Source organism: Lathamus discolor, chromosome 5 (genome assembly GCF_037157495.1).
Source record: "Lathamus discolor isolate bLatDis1 chromosome 5, bLatDis1.hap1, whole genome shotgun sequence".
Taxonomy (NCBI): Eukaryota; Metazoa; Chordata; class Aves; order Psittaciformes; family Psittacidae; genus Lathamus; species Lathamus discolor.
In genome coordinates this window covers 84370918-84395330 of record NC_088888.1, presented here as the reverse complement: position 1 = coordinate 84395330, position 24413 = coordinate 84370918, and the positions used below count along the sequence as shown (strand labels likewise).

The 24413-nt window shown below is 38.5% G+C and overlaps 1 protein-coding gene across 6 annotated transcripts in view; it reads left to right on the top strand.

The window, feature by feature from the left end:
* PHF3 (PHD finger protein 3) overlaps positions 1 to 23434 on the top strand; it is a 55471-nt gene extending 32037 nt beyond the window's left edge. For 5 of the 6 annotated variants that reach the window (XM_065681456.1, XM_065681458.1, XM_065681459.1 and 2 more), the window contains 13 exons: positions 1781 to 2108; positions 3293 to 3470; positions 5106 to 5256; positions 5370 to 5526; positions 6525 to 6641; positions 8642 to 8773; positions 9193 to 9325; positions 9794 to 9989; positions 11345 to 11492; positions 12906 to 12995; positions 18409 to 18604; positions 20038 to 22213; positions 23272 to 23434. In XM_065681456.1, the coding sequence (XP_065537528.1) occupies positions 1781 to 2108; positions 3293 to 3470; positions 5106 to 5256; positions 5370 to 5526; positions 6525 to 6641; positions 8642 to 8773; positions 9193 to 9325; positions 9794 to 9989; positions 11345 to 11492; positions 12906 to 12995; positions 18409 to 18604; positions 20038 to 22213; positions 23272 to 23323 (4054 nt within the window). In that variant the 3' untranslated portion in view covers positions 23324 to 23434. Of the gene's footprint in view, positions 1 to 1780; positions 2109 to 3292; positions 3471 to 5105; positions 5257 to 5369; positions 5527 to 6524; positions 6642 to 8641; positions 8774 to 9192; positions 9326 to 9793; positions 9990 to 11344; positions 11493 to 12905; positions 12996 to 18408; positions 18605 to 20037 lie in introns of all 6 variants that reach the window. The other variant, XM_065681457.1, reaches the window with a different exon arrangement.
* The last annotated feature ends 979 nt before the right edge of the window (positions 23435 to 24413 follow it).

Here is a 24413-nt window from a genome sequence, read left to right as displayed (position 1 = left end):
TTTGTTTTCAAGCTGCTTGACTTTTAAAACTTCTCATTTTAAAACTCTCATTTTGCATCAAAAGATTATTTATTTCAGCAGAATTTAATCCTAATTTATTTTGGGTAAGCAAGGACACAATATAACCATAGCATTCTGTTCTCATTTCAAACATCTACTGTTAGTTAGTAATAATTTTCATCTCTTGAGGTATCAGTGTTTCTTGGCTACAATACTTGCATCAAAGCATCTGGAGTGTTCATATGCAGTTCTGGAGAAAGTTCCTCTAAGCACGTCTTGTAGTATTTATGTGGTTTTGCAAAGTAGGTAAGTCAGCAGATGGCAGATTCTAGCCTGAATAGGAACATACATAAATTGGGAATCATTTTCCTTAGACTCATCTTATGGAAGAGATTTATAGGCTATTGGATTAAAGGCACAGGGTTTGCAGGTCGGTGTATTTAGCTTCTGGCATATATTGCTGAAACAACCAGCGTTTTATGAATTACTATGCAAGTATAAAACAAAAGCAAACCCAGAGATATAAAAGGGAGAAGAGGATGAGTGGATATTGCAAGAGATCTTCCTAAGTAATTTGAAAGCAGATCTTTAGTAATGATGCCAGTTTATTATTATAAGACAGGATTGTAAAAAAAAAAAAAAAAAAAAAATATCATTACTACCATGTAAGTGTCCTGGAATTGCTTTATTGAGGGGTTTAACCTATGTGACTTTGAAATTTCACATCCTTCCCAAATTGTTCCACTGGCAATTGTACCTGTCAGTGCAAGTAGGTACTAGTGATACCTAAGGAAGTTTTCAAAATGCTTCCACAAAATAATCAGAAATTGTGGCTTTATTTTAGGCCAAGTGATCTTTACTTTGAAAATACTATCTGTACCTAAAGTTACTTTTACTATTAAAGAAATGAAGGACTTGAAGTACCTCTGAGATGAAGGGTGTCCTTTGGTGTTTGAAACATCCTTTAAATACCTATTAGCTCTGAATAACATAGCAACACAAAAGTGGCACGTACCTTGTTTAAAACAAACCAGTCACTGCAGGCTAGACAGATATAGTTGAAGGCTCCTGGTTCCATATTCACCAGTAAAGAGAATAAAAAGGAATTTTCTGTAAGTATTTTAGTAATAATGGTCTAAGGAATGTGATGTTAAAATAGCAGCTAGTTTAGAATAGCTTGATGTTGCTGGGCTCCTCATATTTGTCAGAATGCTTAAATATCTTACTGATATGGAAGACTGCAGTAGGTATGATGCAGTGGGTAGGATGGTGATAATATTTGAAGGAAATAAAGGATAATAGGAACTTGGAAGAAACTTTCCAAGCCTTTCAAACACAAGTTTACTGGTTTGGAGAGTTTAGGTGTGTGTTTTTTGTTTTTGTGGGTTTTTTTTTTTTTGTTGCTTTTGGTTGTTTTTTGGTTGTTTTTTTCTTTTTCCTTAATCCAGTCAGGATTTTTTTTTTTTTTTTTTTTTTTTTTCTAATAGTAGTCTGAAAAATCCTGTTGGTAGGATTTGGGGGCAGGTTACAAAAACATAAGGAGGTTATGATAGTCTCTTGGACTACTGCAAAAGGCAGAACGGCTTAAAAAGTATTTCTCAGGAATTCTGTGCCATGTCGTAAGGCTGGAGATGGATGTAAAGCTACAAAGAAAATCCCTTACCAGGTAAGAATGAATTGTTGAGATGCACAAATCAAAACAAGTATGGTACGTTCTGCTCTAATTACTTTATCTTCTTTGGTAGTCTGTATGCTGACTTATCTCTTCTTTTGTTTTCAGGTTTATGGTAGGCTGTGGTAGATGTGATGATTGGTTTCATGGTGATTGTGTTGGACTGAGCCTTTCTCAAGCACAGCAGATGGGTGAAGAAGATAAAGAATATGTGTGTGTGAAATGCTGTGCTGAAGAAGACAAAAAAATTGAGTGTTTGGATCAAAGTGTACCAGATAGTCAAGTGAAAACTGAAATCCACAGAGAAGAAAAAGAAAGTCAGTGTGAAAAACTGGGGATGTCGAAGCAAACACCTACTTGTAATCTGAATGTAACAACTGAAAAAACAAAGCAAATGGAGGACACAGGGAAGCACAAAGTCAAAATCTTCAGACGGGTGTGTCTTATTTAATGCTTAAGATGCTTTTAATTATTGGGGGTAGAAGGAATTTCCTTCTAATCTGCTATTTATAATACCACGTTTCAAACATTTTTGTGAATCTTAATTTCAAACTTACACATTATTATTTTCAGAGTTACTTAATTTTCTAACTGGTTTGACTTTTTTAATGATAGTGATAAACTCCTCTTATACTGGGCAGGGTTATGTGCACATTGTATGCATGTGTGTATATATACCTATACATACTGGTGTATATAGAAAAGGTGAAGAACTTCATGTGTTTTTCTTCAGATTTCTAAGCACTTCTACAGGATGTCTGTCAATTTGTTGTATGATATAAACTGCAGTTCTTTTAAATATCTGTAAAGCAAGTCAAGCACTGACACAGGCTTCCCTGAGAAGCTGTTGGCTGCCCTGTCCCTGGAAGTGTGCAAGGCCAGGTTGGATGGGCCTTTGAGCAACCTGGTCTAGTAGAAGGTGTCCCTGCCCATAGGATAGAGGTTGGAACTAGATGATCTCTAAGGTTCTTTCCAACACAAACCACTCTATGTTTCTGGGAATATGAAAACAGTATTTTAGCTTGGCTGTTTCAAGTTCAGTTTATATGCAGAAGAAAACGCCTAACGTTTTAATTGGGGCCTTTCTGCTTTCTCTGTGTCTCATATTATTAGCCAAATGATAATTTGCAAGAGCAGTGAGATGGTTTTTGTTACAGTTCTTTAGAGGGTTTCAGTATATAGCATATTCCTCATAACTTAATCCACTAAGCCTTTTTGTCTTTATTTTTGAGTAGTAGTGTAATTCAGACATGTAAGTATTGTGTTTAATTTTGGTTTACATTTGCTTTCTAAACATAAGTGACTTCCTGTGGATATGTGGTTAAGGGATGTTCATTGGTATCCCTGATCTTTTAAAATAACTGAAAACGATGGTTTTCAACATGGAGTTTAATTGCAAATTGCCTGTGATGTGTTTCCAGCCAATATTTCAAAGTGGTTGTTAAGCAGTACTTTGCAGTAATTTGGGATATTCAGTAACCTTTTAGAAAATACTTTGCATACATTCACGGAATTCATTGTATGTTATGAATTATACCTGAAAGTGGAAAATGTGTGGTAATTACATAGTTGTTCATTGTGGCTTTCAGTAGCATGCTAACATGTAAATGTTTACTTCAGGAATCTGGTGATGGGAAGAACTTGCCAGAGTCCAGAGACTCAGATATGAAAAAAGGGCAACACATTCCTGCTCGAAAAGGATCACAAAGTGCTGTAGTTCCTCGGCGGTCCCCTGAAGACAAAAATGAAAAAATAAGTAAAGAATCCCTTAGTGTGGTTGAAAGGTCCACAAAATCAGGTAGTGAGGTTTGGTGATGTACTCTATGCTGTAATTCACATAAATGCACAGTGAAGGATAATGACTTTTCTTTGTAGTATCAGTTTTTCAAGTGCAAATAGTGTGAAGTGAAATGAATCTTTGGCATTTATGAAATAATTCTTCTAAAATATGTTGCTTGAACTAGGAGATGACAAAAAGATTTTATGATTACGATTTCAGAAAACAAGTTAATCTAAAAATCCTTTTTTAACAGAGGAGAGGTTTGGCAGTCTCATTTAGGGCAGTTACAGTGGAATTGCTAATTGCTAATCTTGCCCATAGCCTCCCTATTGCAGGACTGTTCTCAGAGTTGAAACTTTGCCAAAACGTTGCTGGCATCTGGAGGTTTTCCATTTTCCATGCCCCCCTCAGGCTATTAGTTTTAGTCCAGTTCTTCATCCTCCTCTTGAGAAGAAGATACGCACAAATATATGTTGAGCAAATAAAGCATTGTTAGAGCTGCTTTAATGAACAAGCCTGTTATCTGAATACTTTAAATCACAGTGCAGAATGGCAAACGGTGGTCTCGGGTCAGTACTACCTTGCTGGCAAAGAGGCGAAAATCAGTAATTTTGATAGGGATCATAGTCAAAATAATGAGAGACTTGATGATCCAACCACACAGTCTGCCCAACAGAAAAGAAAATCTGTCTTTATTAACTACTTGAAAACACAGTTCATTTGCATGTGGTATTAATACATTTTAAGTTGTACTCAGTGGCTGAAACCAATAATAAAGAAATAGGCTTTTTTTAACCATCAAGCACATAAGTTAGATATTTATCAAGTCTTCAATTTGTTTCAGTTTTCAGAGTAGAAAGTAAATAAAGTAATATTATTTCCCATTGCTTTCATAAATAAAAAGCTACTGCCTTGTATTAATGATGTTCACAGGCCGAGACAAACAAGCTTTCAGTTTACATTCTGAAAATTTAAGTTTGAAGAAATCTGGGTTATTTTGCTTTAACGGTTTTAATTTAATTAGAATTTTTCATTATTCATATTATTTGTGACACAAACCTTATAATGGCCTTGTTTAAGAATGTCTGTTACCTGAATCAGAAGCTGAGATTATTATAATTGAAATAATTGATGGCTAACAGACACAGAAATGCTAAGTTTAATGAAAAATGCTATCTTAATGTAAAGTTTATGATGCTTATAATACAGGCTTCCCAGATATTATTTCTCAGTATACTCATTTAAAAGTTAATGTATGCTATTACAGAAATTCAGAGTCAAAATTCCCAAGTAAGATCAATAAGTGCTAATAAGCACTGGTCATCTTGGTTCAGTGTAGAAGAAAATACCTTTAGTCAAAGAGCAAAAGTCCTGTTTGTTTCTTTTAAAGAAGTTTCTTTTGTATTAATCTAATTAAAACAATATCCAAATAAAAAGACAAAACAAAACAACCAAAGAAACAAAGCAACAAAACAAACAAACAAAACCCCAAACAAACAACGAAGCAACTAACCTTCCTATGAGTCCACTCCTTTTCTTTTCCTTGAAGGTCACTTCTTAGCAGTTTAAAAATAAAATTTTATGACATCCAGCAACAGTAAAAGCTTATAGCAGTGGCTTGAGTAGCTTACAGTTTTTTAACTGTTTCGGTAGGTGTTCATGAGAAACAAGAAATTAAGAAAAAGAAAAATGAGAAAGGATCCTTTAGTGCAACACACCTGCCAGCTGTTCCAGCTTCCAAACCTTCTGCTGATCAGATAAGACAAAGTGTCAAGCAGTCTCTTAAGGAAATTCTGATGAAAAGGTAAAGATATATATAATTAAAATATTAAATTATGTTTGTAATTATTTCAGAAGTCAGGGGAAAAAAATTATTTGGAAGCATTTGGTAATTTTTGCCGTTGTGTTCTCTCACAGATTGACAGACTCAAGTTTAAAGATTCCTGAGGAGAGAGCAGCAAAAGTTGCCACAAGGATTGAAAGAGAGCTGTTTTCTTTTTTTCGGGACACTGACTCAAAGTACAAGAACAAATACAGAAGTTTAATGTTCAATCTAAAAGATCCTAAAAATAATGTACGTGTTATTTGTTGTGTTTTACGTAAATCCTTTGTTTGCTGTGAAGTTTCCTATGTAGATGCATTATTAATCCTTTCAGAGTTTATCTTGTTTGGTTTTAGTTTTTTACCTTTCCTCGTCTCTTTGATGTCGTTTGCCTTGTGCACACAGTGTTCGCTATGTTCTTTTTTCACCTGTTCCCCATCATTAATTCTTCAGCTCCTTGCTCTGAGAGTACTTCTTATGATGGGATTTCAAAATGTAGTAGATACAACTTGCCTAATGTGTTTGTCTTTACCTCTGATCTGTTGTCTGCATGTCCCCACCTCCCCCCTTCTCCCCCACCCCCAACCTTTCCTGCTTACTGCACGCACTTTTGTTTCTGTCCTGTACTTGTCTCACTGCTTTTTCATACCCACACTTCTCAAGTTTGGTCTTTGCTCTCTTTTCTGCTTTCTTTGATCCCATTATTCAGTATCATGCTTCCTCAGCTTCTTTTGTCCTTTTATCAGTTATTCTGATCAAGTTGCTTTGTCTGCAGTATTTCACTATTACAGTTAGCCAGCTGATTGTATGAGCAGGATAAGTTCTGTCACTGGCTTCTCTTTGCTCATGCTGCTAAATTACGTGGGGTTTTTTTACCCCAGGAATTTGGTTCAGTCAACAGGCAAAGACATCATCTTAGTACTAACTTCTTTCTGCTGTGTAATACAGGGGAGTTACTGCTGGCTTGAGCATAAATTTACCTTTTCTTTTGGAACAACAGTTAATTATTTGTCTGATCATTAATGTGTATAATGTAGATACAGTCTGTTCTGTAGAATAAATGGAGCTCTGGAACTGGGCTTTTTATGTTGTAAAATCCAGTACAGCTTCCTGCAGTGCAAGATAATTACAAAACCACGGTACCCATATAGCTGTACAGAGTATGTTGTTTGTTGCTTCTGTGCTTTATTCCCAGCTGCAAGCTGTTTCTGTCTTGATAGCAGTAGTGAAGCTTTTCTTCTTTCTTCTAGATATTATTTAAGAAAGTATTGAAAGGAGAGGTTACTCCTGACCATCTAATAAAAATGAGCCCAGAAGAACTGGCTTCCAAAGAACTGGCTGCTTGGAGACAAAGAGAAAACAGACACGTAAGATTTGTCAACTTCACTACTTCACTGTTTACTTCACTACTTAAGCATATCTAAGTTCTACATACACTTAATTTGCAAACAGAACAGAATCCATGTTGCACAAAGCAACTCTGACTAACCAGGAAGATCTCTATAATTTATTTAGTACTCAAAGCCCAAAGGGTTTGTTTGGACGGAAGTAAAAGAAGTATAGTAAATTCCTGAAAGGGGGAAACCATGTGTTTTCCCTTGCTGTGCAACTTTGTTGTTGGCTTGTTCTTTCTTTCTTCACTTTCTTCTCAAGTGTGAAGGCTTCTTTGTCATTATTTCCAACAAGTTTTTAAAGCTCTAGCTGGAGCTTTATAGACAATGGTTTCTTAAAAATGGAGAGAGATCTCTTTGAACAAATAAAACAAAACTGTTGTTTGCAACTTACATACTGATGGAGCATGACAGTTCACTTGCCAAGAAGCAGACCTGAAGCTGGAAATCTGATCTGCTACTGTGAAGAGAGTTCAAAGGGGAAAAAAACCCACTCACAACCCAAAGAAACCTCCAACAAAGTGAGCAATGATCCCTACCCGCAAAAACCCCAAACAAGTTTAAAAAAAACACCCCCCCAAAAAAAAAAAAACCAAACCAAAACAACCCCAAAAAAAAATATGCCACCAAAAAGTCCTGAACAAAGTTTACTCGGTTAGTTTGGGCATTAGTTTTCTTGAAACAGGAAGTCACACTGTATCTATAGCTGTGCTAACAGCTTAGAAGGACTAACAGGAATATGAGGAGTTATTTTTATGAAATATCCTTTTTTCTTAGTACCCTATTTATTGTGCAGTTAATCCAATTACAGTTATCTGCAGCTGCTCAGAAATGCCTGGTTTATAGCATCAAGTTTTCTAGCTTGCAAAATCTGGATTTGTGTTGGCAAAATCTTTTGATGTTTGTATGTTGCTTCATAGAACTGAAAGGCACAAAATTTGGGTAGTGTTAACTGGCATGCATTTTGTTTTTGCTCATCTTCTGTAGTACATCTTTATTACATTTTTTTATATATACATATAAAATATATATATTTTATATATACATTACATTAATATTACAATATTACAGTATTACATAAAATACTGAAACGAGACCAAACAAAACAATATTCCACTGCTGTGAGGAATAGCTTCAAAACAAAAATGTATGCTGCTTGAAAATTGCTGAAGGGTCCTAAATGTTTCAGAGAAATACTTCAAAATTTCTAGAAGTTGAAATGGAATATGGTGTGTGAAACAAATAACAGTGCATCATTTGATGGTATTTTTCATTTTATTTAAGCAAGACTTTGAGACTGCTACATACTGATCTTTTTTGAAGTTTCCCTAGCATGTTCTAGAGTTAACTGTAAGTATTTGGCAGACAGATAAAACAATCATAGAATCTTGTTTCCTTGTAAAACCAGGATTAAAATACTGGGGACTCCCAAAACAAACTGGTTTTGGTTTAAGTAGAACTGTGCTTCAAGAAACAGTTTTCTAAATAATGGTTTATGTTTAATTTTTTGCAACAGAGCAAAGCAGCAGTACTGATCAGAATTAGCATATTCATTACCTTAAGAAAATTTTGAAATGTGTGGGTTTTTTTGAGGCAGAGTGTTAGGTTTATGTACTAAAAAATGAGCTATTAAAAATTACACAAATCTGTATGTCCTACATTGTCCCTACTATTATGGGAATGGAATTGATGTATTTTTCTTCTTTAGCTATTGTAAATTCAGAATTGCCTATCTTTGATTTTAGTGTCAAAAGTCTGCTTTATGATGTGGTTAAATACATGACCAATAAGGACTTGCTGCACTGTAGGTCAGCTTTATGAAACCATTTGACACTTGCAAAGTAAGGATATATTCTTTTTTCCGTATGTGGTTTCCTAATTGTAATCCTATTTTTGTAGTTACATATGTGGTATATATGTGGTATTCCAAATTTTATTACATAGAATTAAATACACGTAACTTCTTGGTTTTACAGACAATTGAAATGATTGAGAAAGAACAGAGGGAAGTTGAAAGAAGACCTATCACAAAAATTACTCACAAAGGAGAAATAGAAATTGAAAGTGAAACACCAATGAAAGAACAAGAGGAAGCCATGGAAATTCAGGTAGAAAAGAAAACATGGCAACAAAGTGTATTCAGTTCATAGATAATATGGTTGTAAACTGGTCTTTGTATGATTTTGTTTAGATCTGTGATTATATGTTAGATCTGATTTGGGTTTAATTTTTCTTTTATCCTTACTTACTTTCACCTCTGGGTCTGGTGGTTTTGTGTCCATCACTGTATGATGAATACTGGCAACAGTAGAAAATATATCTTGCCTAAAAAATATTTAGGAATACCAATTCATTCTTTTAATGGATCTGTAGATTTTGGGTTAACCTTTTAGGCTATACAGCTGAAGGGAGAGTCTTATGTCTGAAGGGAAGAAAATGCCATAAAATATTTAAGCAATGTGAAGGGCAATATTAGGATTATTAACAGGAAAAAAAGGCTAACAGAAATGTGTTTAATTTCTCCTAGGAACCTCATACGAAGTTGTTTGAGAAGTCAGAGGAAGCTGAAAAAGATAAGGATATAAATGAATCAGCATCTCCAGACACCACAAGTCAACATAAAAATCATCTCTTTGATCTTAACTGCAAAATATGCATAGGTAATTTTGAAAGCATGTCAAAATAAATACGTCATGCTTGTGTAATGCTTTTCAGTCATAAATCTCAGTGTACCTCAGGGATGTAAGTAAATGTGGGTTTTTTTCACTAGTTTGCTGACAAAGATGTAGAAGAAGTGTTTTACTTCATAATTTACAAAAGAGACTATTAAAATGACAGGCGATGGGCATAAACTTGTCTTCTATTAAAAAAAATACTTCAGAGAAGAAAATACCTTTAATGGGTGTACATACTGGTTTTAATTCCTCTTTATCATATCCCATTAGTAGCAATATTTATGTATAATATTGTATAAATATGTATAAAATTTGTTTTAGTTTATGCTGCCCCACTTCAATGGCAGCTGTAGCGGTTTTGATGCATCTTCCATGTCTTTGAAGGAGTCTTTGAAGGAAATCCTCTTGTTTCTTCAATAAAAAATAAAAAGCATTACGCTTCTTTCCCTGCAGGACGAATGGCACCACCTACTGATGATCTTTCTGCAAAAAAAGTTAAAGTGTCTGTTGGAGTTGCACGAAAGCAATCAGACAATGAAGCAGAGAGCATTGCAGATGCGCTTTCTTCAACATCAAGTATTTTAGCTTCTGAATTACTAGAAGATGATAAGCAAGACTCATCAAAGTCATCATTCACACCTCTCCCAAAGTAAGATAAAATGTCGAAACAGTATTTTGAAAGGAAAGACATTGTTAATCTTGTTAAGCTATTATAACTAAGGCCAATTTTTTAATGACATTTCAGTAATCCATTTTTGTACTTGAACTTGTACACCTCTGTTTAGGAATGGGATTCTCTTCTGAAGTAAATGATGCTGTGCATTTATATAAATAATACTTCATATATTGTTGTGATTATAAACTTCTAATTGCCACGTTGTCTGTTGGGGAAAAGTAAGCTACCTTATGTTTTATGGTGCAAAAAGATCTAAAAAGGCACATGAGTTCATATTAAAAAGTCAGGATATAGATTTCATATTTTGCTGTTAAGGAATATTGAATGTACAGTTCTGCGTTTGAATGGGTATGTGTGTTTCTATATGTAAGGCTAGGGAATTTGAGATTGCTCTAAACAGAGCATTTACATTGATAAATCAGTCTAGTTTCAAATCCTAAAGCAACATTTTTCTAGAAATGACAGTTAACAGCAGCTTGTTTGATGTTTTGCCATATTTTCTGCCAATTCTGTCTTCATTTTCTTCCGCACTCTACTCTGCTGCCTGCTAAAGAGGAAATTTCATTTTGTGAGGCTGTCTTTTTTCTGGTTTGAGGGAAGGTTTTCTGGAAAAACATTGACTCCCGGTTATTTAGAATTGACCAGAGTGTGTGCTGAAATTCTGCTTTTCTCAGGACAGTGTGATCCTTTACCAAGGACAGCGGACTTCTGAATAACTTGCAGAAGTTATTTTGAATAAAGATGAAGATCTTGCTGAAGATTCAAAAAAACAATTTCTAGTGTAGACAGAAAGAAATGTGCTGTGTTACTGTAACAGCACATCTGGTACTGCTAGTGGCTAGCTTAAAATCACTAATAGTGTACCTAGGATATTTTGATATTTAGGAGGAGGCAATCACAGAAGCTGTGAAAGTAATGCATGGCTGAGAAGAGATGAGGAAACAGCTTGTGGGGCAAGGTTGAGGAAGGGGAATGCAGGTATTCAGGTCATGGACAGACAATATTGCAACAAAATGTGGGAACTAGAAAAGCAGGGTTGAGGGTAGGCCAACAGGCAGTATGCTGTTTTCTGTCCATTCTTAACAGGTACATTAGTGAACTAATGTGCGCTTAACTGACTGTCCTTCTGTAACTTGTTTCTGCTCCACTGGAAGATGAGAAATATGGTTGTATGCCTGTCTCTTTTCATTGACCTTCAAGTATGCTTAACAGAAAAAGAAAATTCTTAATGGCACATCATTTCTTCTGGAAAGAAAAATGATGATTTATATTATCTTGTGGGTTACATCATGTTGTAAACAAAGTTATTTTTCTTTGTCTTTCTTTAGGTCAGAAACACCTGGTACTGTGGAATGTGAAAGCCTGTTTCTGGCACGCCTGAATTTCATCTGGAAGGGTTTTATCAATATGCCTTCAGTGGCAAAGTTTGTCATTAAGGCTTATCCAGTTTCTGGCTCTTTTGAGTATTTAACAGAGGTATTTATATTTACTGTAAAGAATGAACAATTAATTTATTAACTTCAACAACCTGTTTACATTTTAGGCTAATAATAGTATCATAATGAAACGCAGTGAAGCATGGTCATTGTACTGAGTAAGGTATTTGTGGGAGGACATAGGTTAGGGTATGAACTTGCAGGTTAAGTATTTTTCAGTTTGTCCTATGTGGAGCATCTGTATTTCAAGAGCTGGTTTTGTAAAAGTTGAACTTTTTTTTGTTTATTATGGAGCATCATCTATAATATAAAGTAGCAGGGAAGATAGGACAAAATTGCTGCTGAAATAACCACCTTGGTGGCATAACTTTTCTGAATTAGAAGTGAGAAAATTGTAGCTCAGTTTTTGAATTCAAAGCAATAAGCAATTCAATAGCAATTCTTTGTAAGAAAAGTGTCTCCTGGTGTTTTGTGTTGGTAGTGTGAGAAGTCTTTTCATCTTCTACAACAGAAACCTGTGTAAGAGGGTTCAATTTTTAAATTTTTGCCTATCTGGTGGCAATTCTGGTCCTAACTTTCCATTGTGAGACTAAATTGTCCCTGTAACAAAAAAAAAAAATACATCTATGTAGTGCCTTTCAGTGTCTGAGAGACAGGAAGAGAATACAACTGCTTGTAATAGTTGTATTATTAAAATAGTTATATTCATGTCAGAAACTAAAGAGAGCTCATAGGGCTCAGTGTGACTTCTTGCCAGTGACAGAGGATGCATCAGCTTTCTAATGAACTGGTCTTCTATTGATATGATTGTCTTTGCCATAAACCATCAGTGAAGTGCAGGAGATGCAGTACCCTTTAATACTGAAGGATTGTTTTACGAACGGGCTGTGCTTTTCAAAACTCATCTGCTATATTAAAAAAAAAGAGTGTTTTTCCTGAAGTGTTCCTAAATGATGTGAAAGTCTGGGTTTGTTGCTCATGAATAGTGAACTCAGCCATATCCCAGAATAAATTTGTCTATATGTACACACATGTCAAGGTTATTTTTTCCCCTTATGATTAAGATTTTGAAAGTTTATTATTTACATAGGTGTGGGCCTGTCATAGCAGTTTGATCTTGTGGATCGTACAGATAACTTGAGTGTTTCCAGAGCACAGCACACTTGTTTGCAGTTAATGTTGCTGAAATAAATAATTTTGGAAAGGTATAGATGAACAGATTGAATGGTAACTGATTTGGTACGAATCAGTGACTTTGTACTAAAAATCTTAATTTAAATATCCCCAAATTAAATCAATTTGCTTCTACTATTGTAACTTTTACTGAGATTTTAAAATTATAATTTGAGAACTGAAAGAATTAAATATGTTTTGAATATATGAACATATACTGGATGAAGTATTTACCACAATTTGTATGTTGAATTCAGATTTCTCTTGTCCTTTCTTACAGGATTTACCTGATAGTATTCAAGTAGGTGGCAGGATATCTCCTCACACTGTCTGGGAATATGTAGAAAAAATCAAAGCTTCGGGGACCAAGGTAAGAATTTTACATATTGGAAGGCTTGTGGTTTAACATACATCATATTTGCTCTGAAGATCTTGGTCTTCTTCCCTGGGACATTTGCAAAGTATAGGGACTGATGGTTAACTGGATGGATGGAAGCTGGTAGTGTTTATTTTCTCACTATCTAACCTTAACCTTTCAATTGCTGTTTGAGAATCCTTGTATTCCTTTGAGACAGTAACTCACCATGAATGATTGGACACCACGTCTCAACTCTTACCCATTTGTTTTGGTACTGTTACAGTGCGCAAAACCATCTCGATGGGCCTCTGCTGAACTTGTCCCACTGTGTGCATCTTGTCCTTGTGCTGGAGAGCCCAAAACTAGATTGTGTTCTCCAGATGCACTCTCACAAGAACTGGATAGATAAAAAGAATCATTTCCCTTGGCCCCATGGCTGCTTTGGTTCTGTCAGCCAGCATACAGTTGGCATACTTGGTGTGGACGCATTGCTGATTCATACAGCTTGTCCACCAGCAGCATCCCCAGATGCCCTATATGCCAAGCTGCTTTCAAGCCAGTCAGTCCCCCAGACTCTCCTGGTGCATGGGGTTACTCCATCTCAGGGCACAAGATTTTGTTTGCTCTTGCTGACCATGTCAAAGGTCAGCCCAATATCTGAGACTGCCAAGTCCCCTCTGAATGGCAGCTAGCACTTCAGCCCTTCAGCATATCAACATCTGCCCCTAATAAAGTCCCATCTCAGTTTTGAAGGATGTCGGCTGTGCCATCTTCCAGGTCCTTAATTAAGCCATTAAATAGCATCAGCCCCAACACCAACTTCTGAGCCGGATTGTAGTTCTGGGATCTGAACACTAGGTCTTGTCCTAGTGTTAATGGGTATCTTGACATAGTAAAGACTACAAAATGAAGCTTTCTGGTAATGTTAGGAGTGGGGAGAGAAACAGTTAAGTGGAAGCTGACATTCTGCCATAAAACTGGAGTACAGGAGGAGGAAGGAGTGCTTGTTTCCGTGGAGAGAGGTCAACAAATTGATTGACCAGATAGATCATGGTTACAACACGATCAAAAGCTATAGTGGGTACTAATGTGGGTATCCAGACTGAGCCTTCCTGCAGCCATGCAGCTGTGCAGGTCTCTGGCTGTAGCGAATGCCTGAGCCTAGCACTTGTATTGGAGGGAGCCAGTGACACGGCTTGTGTTCGCTGTGAGCAAATAAATGATCTGCTCAGGCAGGTGGCTGAACTGAGGGAGGAGGTAGAAAGGTTGAGAGCCATCAGAGAATGCGAAAGTGAAATAGATTGATGGAGCCACACCCTAAGGCAATGGCAGAGGGAAGTGGTTCAACAAGTGATGGATCCCCTTCCCTCCTACCATCAGACAGAAGGAGAGAGCTTAATGGACAAGGAGGTATGGAGGGAGGTCCCTCCTCGGAGAGGTAAGCGAAAACCCTCGCAATCCTTTCCTCCCTCCCAGTTGCCCTTGAATAACAGATATGAGGTCTTGGAAATACAGGGCCAGGTGAATGGAGATGGAGAGGCAAATCTATCTAGTGTGTCACCTAGGGCTAGTCACTCACCCCCATGCCTCAGAACTTCCCCAACCAAGAAGAAAAGAAGAGTAATTGTGGTGGGTGACTCCCTTCTGAGGGGAACAGAAGGGCCCATTTGTCGACCGGATCCACCCCACAGGGAAGTCTGCTGCCTACCTAGGGCTCAGATTAGAGATGTCAAAAAGAAACTCTCTGAACTGGTGCAGCCCTCTGGCTATTATCCACTGCTGGTTTTTCAGGTTGGCAGTGATGAAATTATTGCAAGGAGGGTAAGGGCAATGAAGAGAGACTTCAGGGCCCTGGGACGGCTGGTTAAAGGGTCTGGAGCGCAAGTGGTGTTTGTCTCCATACCTGTTGCAAGCAAAGGTGAAGAGATATATAGGAAGAGTCTTCAGATTAACGTATGGCTACGTGACTGGTGCCAAAGGCAGGGGTTTGGGTTTTTCAATCATGGGCTGCTGTATGAGACACCTGGTTTGCTGGTGGCAGGTGGGATACACCAGTCCCAGAGAGGAAAAAGGGTTTTGGGGCAGGAGTTAGCAGGGCTTATTGACAGGGCTTTAAACTAGATATGAAGGGGGGAGGGGATTTAACTGGGCCTGTTGGGGGCAAGCCCAAGAGAAATATGCTAGGGATTGAAGGAGGGCGGACTAAGGAGGACTATCAATCTCTTGTTTCACTTGTGGGAAAGGATAGCTTTTTAGACCCTGTCCCGCAGGGGAAAAAGGGTACTAGGACTGGCTCCCTGAAATGCCTGTACACCAATGCACGCAGCATGGGGAATAAACAGGAGGAGTTAGAAGTCTGTGTGCAGGCTAAAGGTTATGATCTAGTGGCAATTACAGAGACATGGTGGGACAGTTCACATGACTGGAATGTGGTCATGGATGGCTATGTCCTTTTTAGGATAGATAGGTCAGCAAAGCGAGGTGGTGGAGTTGCTCTTTATGTGAGAGAGCAACTAGAATGTATTGAGTTCTGTCCGGGGTCGGATGAGGAGCAAGTGGAATGTCTGTGGGTACGAATTAAGGGGCAGACTGGCACGGGTGATACAGTTGTGGGGGTCTATTATAGACCTCCTGATCAGGACGAAGGAGTTGATGAGGCTTTCTACAAGCAACTGGAAGTAGCCTCGCGACTACATGCCTTAGTCGTCGTGGGGGACTTTAACTACCCCGATATTTGCTGGAAGACTCACACAGCCAATCATTCAGTCTAGGAGGTTCCTCCAGTGCATTGATGATAACTTCTTAATGCAAATGGTGGATGTACCAACTAGGAGAGCAGCGCTGCTAGATTTAGTACTCGCCAAAAACGAGGGTTTGGTCGAAGTGGTGATGGTCAATGGCAGCCTTGGCTGCAGTGACCATGAGATGGTGGAGTTCAGGATCCTGTGTGGGAGGAATAGAATACCTAGCAAAGCCACAGTTCTGGATTTCCAAAGGGCCAACTTTGGCCTCTTCAATCAACTGCTAAGGGAAGTCTCATGGGAAAGGGTACTAGGCGGCAGAGGGGCTCAAGATAGTTGGTCAGCATTCAAGGACCACTTCTTCCAAGCTCAGGATCAGAGCATCCCAATGAGTAGGAAATCAAGTAAGGGATCTAGGAGACCGGCGTGGTTAAACAAGGAGCTGCTGGGCAAACTCAAATGGAAACGGAGAATCCATGGATTATGGAAGGAGGGGCTGGCCACTTGGAAGGAATATAGGACAGTTGTTAGAGGATTTAGGGAGGCAATTAGGACAGCTAAGGCCTCCTTGGAGCTTAATCTTGCTAGTTGGGTTAAGGACAATAGAAAGGGCTTCTTCAAATACATAGTAAATAAAACTAACACAAGAGGCAATATAGGCCCGCTGCTGAACGAGGTGGGTGCCCTGGAGACAGAGGATATAAAGAAGGCAGAGGTGCTGAATGCCTTCTTTGCCTCTGTCTTTACTCCTGCAGACTCTCCCTGGGGGCCCTGGATTCCTATAGCCCCAGAAGGAGTCAGGACAAAGGAGGAGTTTGCTTTGGTAGATGAGGATTGGGTTAGGAATCAGCTATGCAATCTGGACATCTGTAAATCGATGGGTCCGGATGGAATGCACCCACGGGTGCTGAGGGAGCTGGCAGAGGTCATTGCTAGGCCACTCTCCATCATCTTTGGTAAGTCGTGGGAGACGGGAGAGGTGCCTGAGGATTGGCGGATGGCAAATGTCACACCCGTCTATAAGAAGGGCAAGAAGGAGGACCCGGGTAGTTATAGACCGGTCAGCCTTACCTCCATCCCTGGAAAGGTGATGGAACAACTTATTCTTGACTCCATCACTAGGCATATCAAGGATGAGGGGGTCATTAAGAACAGCCAACATGGTTTTACCAAGGGGAAGTCATGTTTGACCAACCTTATAGCCTTCTATGAGGAAGTGACTAGGTGGAGGGATGGTGGTAGAGCGGTAGATGTGGTTTTTCTTGATTTCAGTAAGGCATTTGATACTGTCTCCCACAGCATCCTCATAGATAAGCTAAGGAAGCGTGGGCTTGACGATCAAGTAGTGAGGTGGATCAGGAACTAGTTGAAAGGAAGAAGGCAGAGAGTTGTGGTCAATGGCGCAGAATCTAGCTGGAGGTCTGTGACTAGTGGAGTCCCTCAGGGGTCGGTTCTGGGACCAGTGCTGTTTAATATTTTCATCAATGACCTGGATGAGGGAACTGAGTGTACCCTCAGCAAGTTTGCTGGTGATACTAAACTGGGAGGAGTGGCTGACACACCAGAAGGCTGTTTTTGCCATTCAGCATGACCTGGACAGGCTGGAGAGTTGGGCGGGGAGAAACTTGATGAAATTCAACAAGGGCAAGTGTAGAGTCTTGCATCTGGGGAAGAACAACCCCATGTACCAGTACAGGTTGGGGGGTGACCTGCTGGAAAGTAGCAAAGGGGAAAGGGACCTGGGGGTCCTGGTGGATAGGAGGATGACCATGAGCCAGGAATGTGCTCTTGTGACCAAGAAGGCAAATGGCATCTTAGGGTGCATTAGAAAGGGTGTGGTTAGTAGGTCAAGAGAGGTTCTTCTCCCCCTGTACTCAGCCTTGGTGAGGCCGCATCTGGAATATTGCGTCCAGTTCTGGGCCCCCCTGTTCAAGAAGGACAGGGAATTGCTTGAAAGAGTCCAGCGCAGAGCCACAAAGATGATTAAGGGAGTGGAACACCTCCCTTACGAGGAGAGGCTAAGGGACCTGGGTCTCCTCAGCTTGGAGAAGAGGAGACTGAGGGGTGACCTCATCAGTCTTTACAAATATATAAAGGGTAGGTGTCAGGATGATGGAGCTAGGCTTTTTTCAGTGATATCCAGTGATAGGACAAGGGGCAATGGGTGTAAACTGGAGCATAGGAAGTTCCACGTTAACATCAGGAAGAACTTCTTTACTGTAAGAGTGACAGAGCACTGGAACAGGTTGCCCAGGGGGGTTGTGGAGTCTCCTACATTGGAGATATTCAAGGCCCGCCTGGACAAGTTCCTGTGTGATGTACTTTAGGTTACTCTGCTCTTGCAGGGGGGTTGGACTAGATGATCTTTTGAGGTCCCTTCCAACCCTTGGGATTCTGTGATTCTGTGAAAACTTGGTGTTTAGCTGGCTGATTAAAATGTTGGCTTTTTTGTGTCATATGCTATAATTCTTTTTGTTACACTAAATACTCTTTATTTGTTTGCTCCAGTTTTCCTCAGTTATTTTTGGCCCTGTTCCTGCTGCTTCTGTCTCCACTGTTTTCTGCTTTTTTGGGGAGGCTTTTTTCCTCCTCTGAACTATGCTTTTAAATAAAGAGCAGGTACTAAACCAGTTAAAATATAGAAAAATGCAGCTGACCATCTTTTTCTCTCTTTTTGTATACAGGAGATCTGTGTAGTTCGCTTTACCCCAGTAACTGAAGAGGATCAGATATCGTATGCATTATTGTTTGCCTATTTCAGCAGTAGAAAGCGTTACGGTGTAGCAGCCAATAACATGAAGCAGGTGAAAGATTTGTACCTCATCCCTTTAGGTTCCTCAGATAAAGTCCCACATCATCTTGTGCCTTTTGATGGGCCTGGTAAGTACAGCTTGGAATTTGGAACTTTATTATCATAATGCTACTTAACAAGGTTTACAACAGAACTGTAAGAGAAATTAAATTTAAAAATGCCACCTGTTCTGTTCAAACGTGTCTTGAGTTTTCCATAGTATTATATTAGGTTCCCTGAGAAGGCATTAATTTCCCATTGTAAGATTATTCTGATACTTTATTGTTGTCAGAAATATTACTGTGCATAACTTTGTTTTATGCTTACTGCATTCTTCTCTAACCAATGTGGCTTTATAGGTTACAGTCCCAGTACATTCAGTAATGCAGGTGAACTATGGCAGTAGTCATACTGAGTTCCAAATTGACACTGTGACTTTAAAATAGCATTTTTCATTATTTGAGAAGTACTAATTCCTTTTTTCTCAAGTGTCCCAAACTTCCTAAAAAGTAAAAGTAAATTTAAAAAACAGATGGGCAAGGAAGAAAGATCCTGAAGTGGCTCTCAGTTGTTCTGTTTGCACCCAACTTATTTTGTATCAATTTACATCGGTTATAAAAATTGGTGGTTGATTTTTTTTCTTCTGAGATAGGTAGGGCTGAAACAAAGAGAGGATGAGGGACAAAAGGTAACAGCCTCAAGCTGCAGTTGGGGAGGTTTAGGTTGAATATTATGAAAAATCTCCTCACAGAGAGGGTGCTCAGGCATGGGAACAGGCTGCCCAGAGGCAGTGGTGGAATCACCATCCCTGGAAGTGTTCAAAAAACCTACAGATGAGGCCTTTAGTGACATGGTTTAGAGGTGGATTTGACAGTCCTGGGGTAAAGGTTGGACTTGATGATCTTAAAGGTCTTTTCCAACTTAGCTGATTCTACAATTCTTTTGTGCAGGAAGCTAAATTATACAGAACAAAATACATAGTGAAGAGATGGCTAACAGTATACCTTGAAACACAGTGCCTTCCTGGAATGAAGGAAGCATTTTGGGAAGTCACTCTTAGTAAATCTTTGAAAAAGTATTTCTAACACAAATTCATGAAGAGACACTGTGGTTGCAAGTGTGCTCTTTCATTCTTTTTTTTCCTCTTGTGCTTTGCTGCCCCTGTTACCAGACTGTAGGCTTGTTAGACTAGCGTGATGTTTAACTTCTGTGTTTTTTCTTATGTGACTAGATTTCTTATGTAACTGTCTCATATTCTGTATTTGGAAGTTATAATGGGCAATATAATACTTAAAGCAATTTTAAGTTGCAGTGTTTGAGGTCATAATTTTTATGTTGGAAATGTTTTTTTTATTGTTTGTGTTTTAATCTTAAAATGAATACGTCCTGTAATGTATTATAAGAGGATGGGATTTGTATTATGTATTAATGTATTATAAGAGGATGGGATTTTAACAAAATATTGTTAAAACGATTGCCTTAACATATGGAGATGATAAATTGCTGTTACAATTTTGTACAGGGATTGAAATACATCGACCAAATTTATTACTGGGATTGATAATTCGCCAGAAAATGAAGAGGCAGATTACTGCTGTTGCAAGTGTGACTAATAGTTTTGTTGATGAAGCCTCTGAAAGTACCTTGAGTAACTTGCCACCAGAGAAGAAAAGCAAGCCAAGCAAACCTGAAGTCTCTCATCATGAGTTGACAATAGAAGAAGAAGAGGAAAATGATTTTTTTAATTCCTTCACAACTGTGCTACACAAGCAGAGAAATAGACCTCAGCAATCTGCTATAGAAGACGTTCCAGCAGTTACTGAACCATTGGTGGAAAGTACCAAACACGAACCGCCAAAGCCTCTCAGATTTCTTCCTGGAGTCCTGGTTGGGTGGGAAAATCAGCCTTCTACTCTGGAGCTAGCAAACAAACCGTTGCCAGTGGATGATATTCTTCAAAGCCTGTTGGGTACAACAGGGCAGGTATACGAGCACAGCAAGTCAGAAACAAATACCAGTGAAGATATACCATTATTAAATGAACAGCCAACCTTAAAAGAAGAAAACATGGATGTTACTGATGTAACGACGGAAGTTACTGAAGCAAAGACTGGTTTGGATGATCTACAAGAATCCACTGACACTGCTGTAACTGTGGATGCAGCAGCTGCAGGTACCTCAAGTTCTGCAAGAAGTGCTGGATCTTTGATAGGACTGAGTCTTAAGGGAAAACCTCCAGATGTCTCCACAGAAGCATTTTTAGCAAATTTATCTGCTCATTCCCAGAATAAAGAAACTGAAGAAAGTAAAGAAAATGACCCAAAGCAGCAGTTAACCGACAAGGATAATAACGTTGCACAGGAAGTTAGGACCACAAATTCCAGCTTTTCTTCCTCATCAAATGCAGGGAAAAAGCCCAGTGAGAGCAATGTTAATGTAGGCACTGCTGAAGGTACTAATACTGCTAATGCCCCTAAATCATCACCATTTATTAATCTTAAGAGAGACCCACGACAGGCAGCTGGACGGAGCCAGCAGACTAATGCTTCAGAAAACAAGGAAGGAGATGTTAGCAGAAGCGAAGACAGACAGAATGCTTCAGGAAGTGATCAAACGGAACCAGAGAATAAGCAGTCTTCTGGAGAAGTGGGTGTAAACCTGTATCAAAGCGATGCACAAACCAGTGAGACACAGTACAGTTCAACTGCAGCAAAAGCAGATAACACAGTTGCATCACAAGTGGAAGATACCAGACACTTACAGGAAGATGCAGTGATGCAAAACATTGAAACTCTGAACTCATTTAGAAGAGGACCAGCAGCAACTTCATCTCATTTTGAAACAGAAAATTCTTCTCGCTCTGAATTTATTTCTAACGTTCCAAGCCCTATTGCAAGTGCTAGCTTCTCGTCTGTTAAACCTCCACAGCAGAATTTTCAGCATCCTAAATCTAATCCACCTGGATTTCAGTTTCAGGCTCCTGCACCTCATAACTTCCCTCCACAAAACAACCCTATGTTTGGATTTCCTCCTCATTTACCGCATCCACTTCTTCCTCCTCCTGGCTTTGGCTTTCCTCAAAATCCTATGATGCCATGGCCAGTACCTCATTTATCAGGTCAGCCACCACACTATGCCGGACCCATTGCACAAGGGCTACCAGTGGCTCACAAACAATCGAGATTTATGGGGCCAGAAAATTTTTTTCAGAGTAAAGACAGTAGAAGACCAGAAAGACGCCACAGTGATCCTTGGGGCAGACAGGAACAGCATCTGGAGAGAGGGTTCAGTAGAAGCAAAAATGATCAACATAGACAAAGATTTTACAGTGATTCCCATCACCAAAAGAAAGACAGACATGAAAAAGAGTGGAACAATGAAAAATACTGGGAGCAAGATTCTGAAAGAAATAGACGCAGAGACAGAAACCAGGAAAAAGAGAGAGATAGGAAGAGTAGGGAGGAAGGCCAGAGAGACAAAGAAAGATTGCGATCTCCACACAGTGATAGGGCTGCTGATGGAAAAAGCCCCAGAGAGACTAGAAATCCAGAAAAAAAGACAGAGAAGCCTAAAAGTGAAGAACAGACACATGAAAAAGATAAGGAGAGGGAGAAAAGCAAAGAGAAACATAGAGAACGAGACAGTGAAAAGAACAGAGAGAGACATAGGGACCACACTGACAGAAGTAAAAGCAAAAGGTAAAAAGATGCAGGCAGTCTTTTAGAATTTTATTTAAGTAAACTGTTAAGAATAATGTCATAAAACTTTGTATAAAACAAAAGAAAAAGCCTGCTAGGATTGTGCCATCTTTTTTATTCTGTGTTGGTGTCTTGCAGAAACAAGTCTGTGTTTTGGTACCACTTGATGTACCAATACTCATCCTTTTTTTCATTATACCAACTATCACTAGAAGTAGGAGTTTAATATTTTTAAAAATTTTACATTGCTGTATATTCAAAATTTTAAAGATTTCTTTTATTAATATGCAATAAAGGCTTAGAAGTTTTCTTAGCTGATGAAGTTGGCTTTAGTCAAGTCTGCAATATAGTTGCTGCCTTTGGTAATTTGTGCTCTCTTCTGTTTTAAGATGCTTGGATGATTTTAAAGGTGAATTTCATACAATAACCTTTTTAAATTGCACTGTTTTTAAAGACTGTAGCAGAGCCTCAGAATCCACACACATTACAACAAAATTGAACATGCTTGGTGGTGTAAAGAGTTTTTTGAATTATTTGGTAGTACACAAAAACCATTCAAGTGTATTTCATTAGTTTTTCAAGTACTTCCTAAGCATCTGAAGCAGTTTGTGACCAGAAATTGGAAGGCTGAGCTGCTTGAATGTTATTGCTTTAAGCAGCACTCATTTTAATAAGAAAGCATTTTTAACCTGAATTCTTAAAAATATGATTTGTAGTAGTAAATTCATTTCTCCCAGCATTTCCCATGCTTCAAAAACTTGAATACTTAAGCTTGTACATTACTTTGTGTTTTGCTATCCTTTTTACTGTAAAATGTAAATATTTTAAGGGATATTTTGATTCTAAAATGATAAAACTTTCTCACATGCTGTGTGTGTTTGATTTCATAGGTGTGAAACTGTAGGCTAAATGAATACAGCAGGCTGAGTTACAGAATGCCACATTTGTTGTATGCTTCATGGCTTGGTCATTTCAAATTTTGGGGGGCAAAGGGAGGGGGGAGAAGGGCAGAAGGGTTTTTGCACCATTGGGACTTGTAGTAAATTGATATTTTGCAGTGACTGCTATCCACCGATGCAAGCTAAAAAGCCAGAAAAGATGCAAACCTGAAGACAAACTAAGATGTCCGGCTCTTACACTTCTTAAAATCCACTGGTCGTTTTGTCGAGTCTGTCAGAAACAACAGAAATATTCCACCATATAAAGGAAAACTTATTTGTTGTTCTGGTTTTCAGTGTTTTTGTTTTTATTTTACTTTGAGTACATCACTTTATGTACTTATGTAGCATCTGCGCTTTGCTGTAGAAACGCCTCTTCTTTCCAGAAAGGTCTTTCCAGTTTAACAGCATACGAATTGTTAGTTTTAATTATGAATACATTTTAAGGTAAAATTCCATTTGGATACCTTGCAGGTAGCTTCATTGTCAAACTGACTGAAATGAAAAATCTTGCACGGAATAAAGGGGGTGGTAGAGTGTTATTAGGTAATGTTTCTTAGACTAATAGTTGAGAAGATGCATAAAGAAACGTTCTTAGTTTTTGGAAACTAGAAACAATATTACACTTTTGCAGCTTAATAACATGATGTGATTAAATTAGTCTTTTCCAAATTTATTCCGTGGTCTGTATAGCAGTAGGGCCATTGAATATATCTGGCAGAATTATGCATGTGTTTAAATATTTACACCAGAGTTTTTAGACATAGAAGTGCGTCAAAGCATTGTTTTGGGTTTTAGAGGAAGCTTTAAAATCAGTAGCTCTGTTTGTAGAGGTTTTCTTTTAACCTCTTCCAGAGTAGTCTGTTCCTGGTCCAGTGGTGATCCATTTCTCATATTCACATTCATTTGCACTTCAGAAATAAACTGGGAGCAGTGAAAATTGCAACTCTCCGTACAGAAGGGATGGGTATGCTTTCTAACAGAACTACCAGAAATAGTTTGTTTGGAAAGAATATGTAAACGTTTTCCAGGTTTGCAAACTGCTTTGCTACCTGCCTTGTGTATGTGAAACCCAAAAAGAACCACAGTAAATCAGCTTTTGAGGGAGAGTTTTGTTAAGAGTTTAAATTAACAAGCAGCAACAGTTTCCAGGATTTGGTCCTAGAATCTGAGTTGGTGTAACGGGAATAAGCCCCATTACTACAGGAATAAAGGATTTTGTCTTCAGTCACTCTCCTTCCAACACTCGTATTAGCTGGAGG